Source organism: Chelon labrosus (genome assembly GCF_963514085.1).
Source record: "Chelon labrosus genome assembly, chromosome: 23".
Taxonomy (NCBI): Eukaryota; Metazoa; Chordata; class Actinopteri; order Mugiliformes; family Mugilidae; genus Chelon; species Chelon labrosus.
In genome coordinates this window covers 21,607,984-21,620,519 of record NC_140356.1, presented here as the reverse complement: position 1 = coordinate 21,620,519, position 12,536 = coordinate 21,607,984, and the positions used below count along the sequence as shown (strand labels likewise).

The 12,536-nt window shown below is 45.6% G+C and overlaps 1 protein-coding gene across 1 annotated transcript; it reads right to left on the bottom strand.

Annotated features, from left to right (window-relative positions):
* Positions 1 to 1,206: 1,206 nt before the first annotated feature.
* tnpo3 (transportin 3) lies at positions 1,207 to 12,061 on the bottom strand. The gene is made up of 23 exons (XM_084573445.1): positions 11,737 to 12,061; positions 10,688 to 10,888; positions 10,133 to 10,206; positions 9,870 to 10,026; positions 9,204 to 9,347; positions 8,931 to 9,106; positions 8,711 to 8,849; positions 8,188 to 8,334; positions 7,991 to 8,098; positions 7,812 to 7,903; positions 7,581 to 7,720; positions 7,272 to 7,463; positions 6,738 to 6,829; positions 6,581 to 6,657; positions 6,440 to 6,500; positions 6,200 to 6,340; positions 5,991 to 6,107; positions 5,800 to 5,894; positions 5,322 to 5,478; positions 4,840 to 5,007; positions 4,641 to 4,753; positions 3,222 to 3,305; positions 1,207 to 2,916 (listed from the first exon to the last, which is right to left on the bottom strand). The coding sequence occupies exons 1-22, from the start codon at positions 11,854 to 11,856 to the stop codon at positions 3,245 to 3,247; spliced, it is 2,772 nt and encodes a 923-aa protein (XP_084429571.1). The 5' UTR covers positions 11,857 to 12,061; the 3' UTR covers positions 1,207 to 2,916; positions 3,222 to 3,244.
* Between the last annotated feature and the right edge of the window lie 475 nt (positions 12,062 to 12,536).

Genomic DNA, 12,536 nt, shown 5'->3' with positions numbered 1-12,536 from the left:
CGGATAGATTGCCCTTCCAGAGAGACCTCAACTGCTACCACCAGTCAGCCCACAAATGTAGAAACATTTGGTAGATTTCTTTTTTCAAAAGTGAACAGCTGTTGCTCACTGAAAACGCTGGTAAATAAATCTATTTTGTGAGAAATAATTTACTTTAAGAGATTTTATTTGTATGTTATGCATGCTAAATGTGGGTGGTGGGGGTGGCGGCAGGCTCACTGACATTTCTTTTTCTAGCTGCTACAAGTGCGTGAGAGTAGGGGGTACATGGCTGGAGGTCAAATGTCTGAAGGGCTACGGGCTGTGAAAAGTTTGGGAACCACTGTACTAAACCATGCAGCAGTGCCATCAACAAAATAATCAGTCTGTGTAGGAGTTAAATTGTGGTTGCTGTCGTCCACAATACTGGCACATGGCACTGAGGTAAATAATGAAGGAATGAACTCCTGATATCTAGTTACAGTAGCATCAGATAAACATCTACTGTAATGAAATGTCTTTCCTTTTGCTGTGTAATCCATTATTGTAAATTCATATTTTATCAGGAAATGATCGGACAAAAGAGGGTTATGTGTAAATACTGTTAAACCTTCAGTTTCTAAAACAGTGAGTTGATCTTTTTAATTCCTGAGAAAAAACAAGTGAATGTAATAATGATGTAAATGAGGAGCTGAGGCTGTCACTGACAACATCAACATGGATGTTAAAGTCACCTACTATAATGACTTGATTTGTTCTAAGAACTAAATCACATAAAAACTCAGAGTGAGGAGCAGGTGGACGATACACCACAACAAAAAGAATTGGTTTTTGTGTTTTCCAGTCTGGATGAGGAAGATTAAGAGTAAACTTTGCTTTAACTCATTTGATCTAATTACTATGAGTGGGTGGTGTAGACTAATTTAATGACTCAATCTGGAAGACAAGTATGAAATGCTTCAAGTTATTATTAATTCTGCAGTTAATATACTTCACCTGATTTCAGCCTTTAACGTTGTTGGGAGGATCATAGTCGATTGTCCTGTAAAGCTCCAGCCAGTCGTCTCCTTCCATGACTGATCTGAATCAGATTAACATTATGAAAAGATCCATTTTAATCTAAACCTGACCACACCATGAAAAGAATATGAAATATGAACAGAATATGAAAAGAATAATTTTGTTTCCTTGTTGTCACAAAATAACTAAATCATGTTAATTCATTTAATAAAAGTTTGACAGTTCTCAACAGATGTTTTTAATTATAAAAAGCCTCGGTCCTTCTCTCCAGAGGATTAACCTTCATTTTGCTCCACTCTGCTGCTGCTCTTTTTCAAATATCAGCTCATCTTAAAAGTGTCTTTAATAAAAACCAATGGCTCAAGGGATCAGAACCTGAATGGATCAGGTGACCAGGAACCATTCTGACCAGAACTCCCAGCAGACACCTGAAGATTAACACAATGTTGACCCTTCACCTGTTCACTAACCTTAACCCTGTGTCCTCTTTTAAATCAACATGCATCATGAACAAGGCTCTTCCTAGCCTCCCAGCTAACAGTAGCTCCTCCTAGCCTCCTAGCTAACAGCAGCTTCCTAGCCTCCCAGCTAACAGTAGCTCCTCCTAGCCTCCTAGCTAACAGTAGCTCCTCCTAGCCTCCCGGCTAACAGTAGCTCTTCTTAGCTCCCTGAATACACAGACATAGCGCCACATCATTCCAGTGTAGCTGTTGATATCCAAACACAGGATTCTCTCCTCTCCCAGTTTCACTCGCTTACATTTGACCACTGTTCTGTCAAATGTTGTTACCTGGAGCCAAGTTCCAGGTTCAGTTGAAGTATCATCGGTTTGTTGCAGACTGCAGTTGACTCCCAAAACTCACCTGTGGTTCCATTGTTATAGTCTTCACCTCTTCATAACCTCATCTTAACTAACCTTGTGTTGGTGCTGAGCTCCATCAGATAGTTAGAAGGTCCGGTTGTGAATCAAACCTGGAAGCTGCTGGCAGCGTACACCATCATGGTATTCACTCCAACCACTGACCCACCTGGATGGACTCATGACTGCTTCCCTGTGGCAACAGGAGGAAACTTCACTTTGACAACTAGTGAGATTCAAACCCAGCGTGGTTTCCTCCATCAACCACAGGAGGCAGTCATGAGTCTAAAACCTGAAGGAGCTACGGCGACTGAGGAGATGTCTCCAGGTGAGTTTGATAAACTATGACCTGATGACTGAGAACTGACCGTACTGACTGAGTCTGTTTCCCTGGAGCTCACAGATGATTTCTTTGGTATTTTAAGGTTTCATCAGGAGAATAACTGCAAACACTGAAGCAGCAGTTTATTTTCCAGTTGTTTTTATTGTTTACAACAAGGCTACATCTCTGATGACGTCATGTTGTCAGTCTTTTCACCTCATTACCCAGAGTTCACTCGGCCTCACTTTCTGGAAAAACAACTAAAATTCAACCAAAGTTAAAAAGGTCAAAGGTGACGCCAAATCCTCCAGCATTACGCCTCCTCAGGCAGCCGCTCAGCCAAGAGCATCATGGGAAATTTTCTGGCTCTTTTTATGGCACGGACAAAAAACATCACGACCAAAGTCCCAAAAATAAATCTTCTCTTAAAAACTGTTGACCAGGCACGTCCTCTGATTTATCACTGATGAAGATCCAGCAGGACTAATCCATCCAATGAACTCCTTCCGTCCCCGACCCAGTCCACCTGCTGGGCCTGGCCCCGCCCACCCACCACCTGGGCACTCAGTCTGCCCAATCGGCCTCCACTCTGTCAGTCCTTCAGAGTGTCGGTCCCGTTTCACATTCAAAGTCCTTCCATCGTCATCATCTTCATCATCTTCATCCCTTTGGATCCTCGTCTGCAGTCGCAGCTTTTTGCCGTCACCTCTGAATGTTGGTCAACAAAAGATTTAACCTGGAAAAGTTCAGAGCAGGAAATTAATTTATTTAGTCACAATCAGCTAAAACACCAACGAGTGCAGTCGTGGTCAAAGGCTGCCTGTGTGGTAGGGTACGATGTAACCAGTTACCTGGTTGTAACCAGTTACCTGGTTGTAACCAGTTACCTGGTTGTAATCAGTTACCTGGTTGTAACCAGCTACCTGGTTGTAACCAGTTACCTGGTTGTAACCAGTTACCTGTGTAACCAGTTACCTGGTGTAATCAGTTACCTGTGTAATCAGTTACCTGGTGTAATCAGTTACCTGTGTAATCAGTTACCTGGTGTTGTGTGAAGGCTGCAGCTATCGGAACAGTCTGGTGAACTCTCTGATGGCCCAGCACACCTGTTTACACTCCTCAGCACTGAACAAGAAAAGAAGAAACACAGTTGTGTGAAGCTCTGAAACCAAACATCACATTTCACTTCTCCTTGGGTGTCAAAGATGTCGTTACCATGGTTACCCATCACCTCACTGAGTCTGGTGATTCCAGGTAGAGACACAGAACAAAGTCTTCAGATTAAATCCGTCCTCCTGCCTTCTTCTGATTCTTTTGATTTCAGGACGAGTCTGAACTCGATCAGTTTCCTGCATTCTACCTTAAGACGAGTCTCAACAAAACCCAGCAGACAACCCTGAGGTGACCAATCAGAAACATTTAATATGTCCCTGTTGGCTGGCTCGGTGGTTGGCACGAGGCTGGACCCTCTGGCTACTGTAGCAGAGAGAACGGGTGTCCTGGACAATGCCAGCCACCCTCTACACACGACCATCAGCAGCCAGAGAAGCACCTTCAGAGAGAGGCTGCTCCTCCCAAAGTGCAGGACACATAGACTGAGGAACTCATTTGTCCCCCGTGCCATCAAACTGTTTAACCACCACTCACTTGGGGGGAGGAGGACAAAAGGGAAAGGGACTGAAAGACAGGAGGGGCAGCCAGTTCCCTGATTTCCTGACCATTCATGGGTGCAACAATAATAATGTGTAGCTGGTATTTTTCTTTTTAACCACGTGCAATCACAATATTTGTGCAATAGCCACGTATGTGCAGTCACATATTTATTATTATTATTCTTTTTCTGGGTGTTGGGTATTTGGGGTTTAAGTCGTGTACATGTATGTCTGACAGTGCTGTATGCGATGGAGATGTCAATTTCCCTGCAGGAACCTCCCAAAAGGATCAATAAAGTTGTCTATCTATCCATCTATCCATCCATCCATCCATCCATCCATCTATCTATCTATCTATCTATCTATCCATCCATCCATCCATCCATCTATCCATCTATCCATCTATCTATCTATCTATCTATCTATCCATCCATCCATCCATCCATCCATCCATCCATCCATCTATCCATCCGCCCATCAGAAAGCCTCACAGCTCCTGGAGCTTTTGTTAGTGTCAGTTCTGGTTGATCTGGTCAATGATCAGAGGAAAAACTGTTCCTAACGTCTGGTTTGATCAGATTGAAGCCGGGGGCGGAGCTTAAATATCAGTGAGATGAAATACTAACCCAGTAAAAACCTAAACTTCAAGGTGTTTCAGTATTCACACTGTTCCACTGCATCTCTGTGTGTGTAACCATGGCAACCGCGACAAACCGATGACTTCACTGGTTGACGATGAGTTAGCTAAACCTTATCAGCAGGTTAACAGATCTACGCGGCTGTTGGGATGGATCAGCTGATGTCTCACCTGGTGACCTGTTTGTGGAAGTCAGTCAGCTGTTTGTGAGTCACGGTCACGGCTCCTCCTGACGTCTCCTTTGGTAAACCTTTCAGAGCGCTTTCTAGCCAGCGGCAGAACGTCTGAAAACAAACACAGAACCAGTTCCTCGATTTACTGACATGTGTAACTGTACCTGAAGGCCTCAGCAGGTGTTAATGTTACTTACAGGCCTGTCAAACACCATGACCTCCCACAGCACCTCAGCGACGTCGGGCAGCGTGTACGGCGGCAGACAGAAACAACACGAGTGCATGAGCTGAGTGATGAGCTGCTGACCGTGCTGCTCCATGGCCTGACCAATCAGACGCTTCCTCACCTCGAAGTCGTCCTCGTGCTGCAGACAAAGACGTTGGCGTTTGTAAAGACAGGCTGAAGATAGTTCTCTTCGTATCTTCCCGTCAACCAATCACACCTATGAGCTGAGTATGCTGTGCATTAGAAGTGATGATAATGAGTTTTAACTATTACACACCAACAGCGCCCCCTTGAATATCTACCGACCACGGTTCAGGTCATGACCTGGGGGACATGAACCGTCGATTGTTCTACACTATAAATAACGCAGCGCGATAAGTGGATGTTCTCTAAACAGGAAGTGACACGTAGCTCCTTCCTTTAACCTCAGAACGCCAACTCTGAATCACTCACGTCGTTGGCCACCCCCGTGTGGATGAGGTCTCGAACAAACTTCATGACGCTGCAGTTGGCGTCTCGGTGGTCCAATGAGGTGGCGGCAATGGCACACTGGATGATGTGAACGATGATGCTGCTGCTGAGTAAAGTGACAGGACTCCTCTGGACGAACCTGGACAGAGACGAGAAGACATGAGGCATTTAGAAAGACTGACGGGTTTGGATGTGGCCTCGGTCTCTGCAGCAGCTGATCTCTGGTTTCTAGACACAGTGGTGAGAAACAACAAACCTCCAGTGAGGAAACTCTTCTAATGAGACCTTCAGTCTTATTCTAATTCTCTGTGTTTGTCATCCCGACCTCCTGTAGGTAAGCTGTGAGGTCAGCGTTAAACTCAAAGCTCTTGGTCGAAGCTTATTTGCTCATTCTCAACCTAAAGTTAGACACAACAGTTTCATCTATCTAAACTATAAATGCTGTATATAAGCATCTGACCTGGTGGCCAGTCTGAACAGATCGTCCACAGTGTCAGGGTGATTCCTCAGACCGTTGGGCTGCTCCAACAGCTGGAAGGTCGGCATGCACAGAGCCTAAAGGAAGAAGAGGAGGTCATCATCATCATAATCATCATAATCATCATCCTCCTCCTGCTCCTCCTCACAGATCAGTAGCTCATGTGTGTTTACCTGTAACATGTCCAGGAGCCCCTGCCTGCATCCCTCCTCCATGCCGTACTCATCCACCAGGATGCTGCCCAGATACAGGAAGCAGGAGTGTGGATACACCTGGTACACACTCACCATCTGAGGACAACAAACATGTGATCAGTGTTTCCAGAGCCACAGACGGTAAACTGTTGACATACAAACACTCTGAGGATCCAGGGGTATCTCACCTGAGTGACGAGTGGCTGCAGCAGTGAGGCGGAGCCTTTTCCGACGCATCGGACGGCAAACCTGAGACAGCGACAGCACCGCTCCACAATCCTGTTATCAGCCTGGTGAGTGTTTAGAGTCTCTGACAGCACCGGCCAGATCTACAGGTGAGCCACACAGGTAGGAGGTGTTACAGGCCAGACTACGGTGACTCATCAACACATGTAATAGATTAATCTGAGGTGAGCTCATGGGTTTACCTCCTGGATGACTTTCTGACAGGGGTGGGTCTGTCCGTTCTCTACGATGGGGTTGGTGTGTCTGGACACAAACAAACTATTCACCGTCTGCACCTCATTTAAATAAAGTTTGACTACAGGTAAATGAGCTTGTACACTCACCTGAAGATAACAGCCAGCCTGTCCAACCACACGGTAGGATCAGCTGATTTACCATTGGTCGACTCTTCGTTTAGAAGCTGAAACAACAAATAAGAACATTTAGTTTCACTTCTACTATCTCTAACTGAACTTTGAAATTGAAAATATATCCACTGACCTTCTTAAGAGCTAAGACCTGAACGGCACAAAGATCACTGAGACACTCTGCAATCTTCTCCAGAGGAAGTCGAGCCAGGACCAGAGCTGTACCTGCACAGACGACAGACGATTCAATGACCTCAAACACGTTATTGGTCCGTTAGTTAAAGCAGTCCATACACCAACATCAACATGAGCAACACAAACACTACTATACACACATTTCCTTCCTACTGAACTGTTGACAAAGAGCCAACACAGTCTCAATAAACTCTGAATGCAGACACATCCATGGACGAGTCCACTCTGTCAAACTAACCCTCCTCCACCAGAACTACTGGTCCAGTTCAGCTGCACCACTTTCACACCTGAGAAAGGTTTCTGTCAACAGGTCGTGAAATCAGAGACGAACAGGTAAGGCTGAGGACCAACCCTTCATCAGGTATACAGCTTAACTCAGAGAAGTTTGCTACTACAGGTGTGCACACCTGTAGGGTCGTTACAGGTGTGCTCTGGGTGTACTGACGGTGTACTGACAGTGTACTGACGGTACCTTTGAGAAGTCCAACGGCAGCCTCTGTTGACAAAGCAAAGGAGTCGAGGGAGCGAGCGATGTCAAGCAGGCCTTGGAAGTGTTGAGCCATGTGATCTCTGCACACTGAACAGATGTTGTGGATGGCCTTGGCTGCAGCAGACGCCAGAGGTTTCTCTCTGAGACCTTTCATCAGGTAGTTCAACACCGGGTCTGAACAAACACAATGGTTTAGTGACAGAGACCTGAAGTAAGAGGAGGCCTAAAGGTTTCTGTGCTGAACCTGCCGTCTACACGTCAGTTAGATCAATGAGCAGAATGCATTCATACCAAGGAACCTGGGGTTTCTGTCCACGACCTCGCTCATCTCTCCGACCAGCTCAATGCTTGTATAGCGAACCGCCATGTGGACGCTCTCTGGGAGTAATACCACCTGCTGCAACACCTCAGACAGCGTCGGGTTGTTCTCTCTGAAAATCACCCATTAAATGATCAGGCTTAAATCTGAAAGTTTATCTTGTCATGTGAGTTTTTTTTTTCCTCGTCTCTTCAGATACTCACGGATCGACACTTTTAGCGATGGCGGCCATGATGAAGAGAACGGCCTCCGTCACCTCCCAGGGAGGGTTCCCTTCTTTTAATGTTGAGTACAACTGAGAACAGATCACATACGTTTACATGTTGATACATAATCCTCAACTGAAAACTACTAATAACATTAACACAGAAACTGAGGTTACCTGAGAGAAGCACTCCATGGACCCAACTAGAAAAATGACGTCTTTAACGAGGTCAGAGACTCTCATCCTGAACTCCCCAAAATCATCTGTGTCCTCTGGGATTCCCTCCTGCAGGAGCAATGACCTCAGATTATATTAAACACATTTACATCAGGACCAAGTTCAGTGACTGCAGGTGTCAGTTACTGGTGTCTTACGTGGTCTGGGTCGAGCTGACAGTGTCGGGCCAAACAGTGCAGAAGTCTCTGGATGTACGGTCTGAAGATGGAGTGAAGAGCCGCATCGTTGATTTTATATAGATGTTCTCCAAGACGGTACCAGAAGTTAAAGGAAATCTCCACCACCTGGATCACAGAGACCAGAACTATGAACACAACACCCTGGACCGGTACATGGACCAGAACCAGAACCAGAACAGTAGAAGAGCCTCCAGACCTGGAGTCTGGCTGGAACCGTGTCCTGTTTAGACGTCGTCTGTCGGGGGTTAGGGTTGTTTTTATATTTGGGGGTTTGTGGTTATTTTTGGGTTAGGGTTATTTCTGTTGTTGTGGTTATTATTGCGGTTTCCATACCTCGTACTGAGGGTGTCCAGTAATGTTTGGACGTTCTCTGTAGGAGGCTACGGTTATTTTTGGGACTAGAGTTATTTCTGTGGTTATTTTAGGACCTAGAGTTATTTCTGTGGATATTTTTGGGACTAGGGTTCTGTGCTTTCCATACCTCGTACTGAGGGTGTCCTGCACAGATCAGCAGCAGCTCCAGTGTCCTCAGGTCTCCCATTCCCTGACCTGGACTCCTGACGGTGGTTTCTAAAAACGTCTCACAGAGCTCCGTGAAGATTCTGCAGTAGTTCAGCACTCTGAGAACAGAAACCAGACGTAAGCCTGACAGAAAACACAGCTAGCCCATGAATGAAACGGTCAGAACCAGCTGTCCTCACTTGTCCAGGTCTTCTCGAGCCACAGCCATGTGATAGGCCGTCTCCAGCGTCAGGACGCCCTGGAAGAGCTGCAGTGCTAACGCCATGTTGGTGTCCACGTTTTCTATGGCGTAGAGAGCCGAGCAGACGCAGTCCGACGCCGCCTCGTGTAGGTTGGTCGAGGTTTCATCCCTCTGCTGTGGAGACAGATTTAAACATCTCTAATTAATTAGTGATAATGAACACGTCAGGGCTTCAGGCCGTCCTCTACCAGAATACAAGCTTGTATCTCACCAGGACTTGGAAGAGCACCATGAGCAGCTGGTTATTGGCCATGAAGTTACTGTCCAGGACTCCCAAGTTGAACCAGCTGCTCAGACACCGAAACACCTTGATGAGCATCTTCTCATCGTTGCCCGTCTTCTCCACACATGTCGTCTGAAACCAAAATAAAAACAGATTAAATAAACATCAGCCAGATTTACTCCATTCTCAACAGAAACCTGATCAAATAAACGAAGTTAGATCGATCCTCTGTGTCAATCTGTGGATATTAAGTAATGTGTCTGTAATAAAGAAGTTTCAGAAACTCAAACTGGTCTAACAACAAAACACTGGCTTCCTGTAAAACTAGACACAACCAGCCAGTCGGACAAGTTTAAATGTCCACAGAAAGAACGGAGGCCTTGTCCGTGATGACCACGGTCCTCATCAATCAGCTGTTTGTTCTCAGGAGACAAACAGGAAATAAACACCTTCCAGGTAATTTGTTATTTAAAGCCTAACCCTGACGAACACAGTGTACATCAGTCCAACTCAAAGATGCTCAGAATAACAAGTGTCCAGACTGAGGACAGGAAACTTTGATATAAGGAGAGTACGACGGTTCTAACCAGTGCAGAGAAAACGAAAACTAGAAGACGACAGTGAGACAGAGTGAGACAGTGAAACCCTCCTGACCAGCAGAGTGACCACAGTGCTGGAGTAGTACGCCAGATCCTCAATGATTTCTGTCCGACGATTGGCTCCGATTCGTAGAGATCGACTGTGAACTTCCTCCGGGAGCACAGTGAGGATCTCTATGAGGAAGGGCATGGAGCTGATGTCGTTGTTGTACCTGTGATGAGGCAAAGACACAACTTCCTGTTAGCCCAAATAAATAACCAGCAGCCATCTCTGTGTGCTGCAGTCAAAGGGGTTTGGAGGATGGTGTGAAATCTTACTTTTCTATGAGTGTGTGAACACATCCTTTCCATGAGGCCATCTGAAGAGCAAGGTCAGCGATCGCTAACGCCAGCTGAGACAGAAGAGAAGAAACATGTGACATCTGAGGAAGTCTGAAACATGTTCGTTAAAAACTTTAACACTTTCATAATCAACTTCCTTCCTCTTCTTCTTCTGGAACTGATTTCCTCATAGTCTGGTGAAAAACAAGCAGCTGATGCAAAAAGATGTTCAGGGTTCATCTAGGACAACTCAGGGTTTATGTTTATATGACCGTGACCAGACGTTGATCATTAATAACACATGAAGCAGGAAATGATCCGTTTACATCAGCAGTGACTTCACTATAACGACCAGAACCAGAGCTGATCAAGCTCTTATGTTCTGAAGCTGGAAAACCATCAGTAAAATAATAAACTGAATCACCACCAAGCCCTTTAACTTCATTCTGACAGGAAATAAAATGTTTATGTTAAGATCCTCACGGTTATCTGGTTCTGGTCGGGACCGGGTTGAGTTATTACAACATTCACCTGTAGAGGTCAGCTCAGTACCTGTGTGACGATGATAGGTGATAGATCTTTGAGGTTCTGGATGTGGATCAGCAGAGAGTCCCGCAGTGCATTATGGGTCTCAGGTGGAAGCTCGTAGAAGGACGTTTGGATCTTCATCTTCATCGTCTGAGCAGCAAAGTAACACGACTCCACGTCCTGTTTGAGCTGCAGCAGCTGGTCTGAGATCTCCCACGCATACATCTGCAGGACAGGAAGTGATGTCATTGTCCACATCTGACCTCCTGTTCACCTGTCCACTTACCATCAGGTCACAGACACAATCAGCTCTACATGAAGGCACCGCCCCAGACCCTCCCACCGGCTCCGGGTCTGGGTCTGGGTCTGACACAGAGTCTGAGTCTGGGCCTGGGCCTGGATCTGAGTCTGGATCAGGATCTGAGTCTGGATCAGGGTCTCGGTCTGAATATACGTCAGAGTCTGGATCTGGGTCTGAGTCTGACACAGACTCTGGATCCGGGCTCCAGGTAGACTCTGACCTGTCATCTTAGTAACTCCCAGTAAACCAAGTGGTTGAGCTTCATTTTAAGACACAGACAAGTGACTGACATGTTAATCACCAGCAGAAATGACTGTTTTCTGACTGGAGTCTGGTGTGGACCCGTCCGTCAGGTTAGCAGCGCGAGTTAAAGCAGTTGGACTTGTTTGCTGAAGGCTACATTAGCCATGCTAACATACCAACACAGCTAGCAACACGCCGGGCCCGCATTAAAACTCAATCTGGAGAAATCTGCTCACAAATAAACACAGAGTTTAATTAAAATCACGACTCGTCTTATTAACGGACTCCAGTGAAGCTAAACATCGAGCTAGCAGTTAGTGTTTTGATCCATTCATTCTGTTAGCTTAGCTGTGATGCTAACGGAAATCTGCCGCTCCTGAGACTGCGCAGTTCCGTTCACCTGTCCTTTCCACACAGGTAAAACATTTCCTCGTGAGCCACACGGACCACATTAAAGCACACCACGACCCTCCACCCTTCCCTCCGCACGTCGCTCGGCCCGGTCCCCCGGCCTCTCCCATTTTCCTACCGATCTCTGGAGCTCTCCGAGCCACACCGAAGCCCGTTCCTTCCCGGCAGGGTCCGGGTCGTGGTACAGGGCCTGGACCGCCTGGTAGACCAGCGCCAGATTGGGCTTACCCCCCTCCATCAGTCGGACCAGAAGCAGGGATAAGATAAGGCAGAACTTTCAGCAGCTCGACAAACTGAGTCCTAAACGCTCTGTGTGTCGACCGCCATCTCGCACAAGCTTCCCGCGTGCAACCTCGATCCGGGTTCGATAGGAACCACAGACGCAAACATTAGTTCCGCTCTGTCATCACGAAAGCGTTCACACGGAAATCCATTCAAAAGATTTTACATTTAATCTGACTGCGTTTGTGAACAGGCGAGAGTTTATTCAAGAAAACTGGACTTGAATTAAAAAAAGGGTTAGCGTTAGACATTTTAACAAATTCACAAATAGATAAACAAACACTCCCAAACTGTAGTTTATCATGTTTTATTGTTAATAATAGTACTTTTATTTAATACTACACTACATATTGTAGTTCTATTTTTTATTATTTACCAACAGAGTTTTATTCGTATTATTTACTAATATACTGAAGTAATAATTAATAAAATGGTTTAATAACTGGTTTTCTCTCGCTGGCAAAAACAGGAAGTGAAGACAGCATGTTGACTCATACATGTGGTGAATACATATACATGTTTGATCATAGATTAAATGATATAATGATACAGTAAGAACTATTAATAATAAATAATAGACCAATTGATAACGTGTATATTTTCAGCTACAGGTCACATGTGACAAACAGTCATCCA

Bases quoted from the DNA above. Each gene is read 5' to 3' on its own strand.
- tnpo3 (XM_084573445.1), bottom strand. From the start codon at position 11,856: ATGGAGGGGGGTAAGCCCAATCTGGCGCTGGTCTACCAGGCGGTCCAG. The intron at 8,850-8,930 runs GTGAGGACAGCT...TTCTGTTCTCAG, and splicing joins GCTCGAGAAGACCTGGACAA to AGTGCTGAACTACTGCAGAA. The intron at 5,479-5,799 runs GTCAGATGCTTA...GTCTCTGTCCAG, and splicing joins CTGTTCAGACTGGCCACCAG to GTTCGTCCAGAGGAGTCCTG.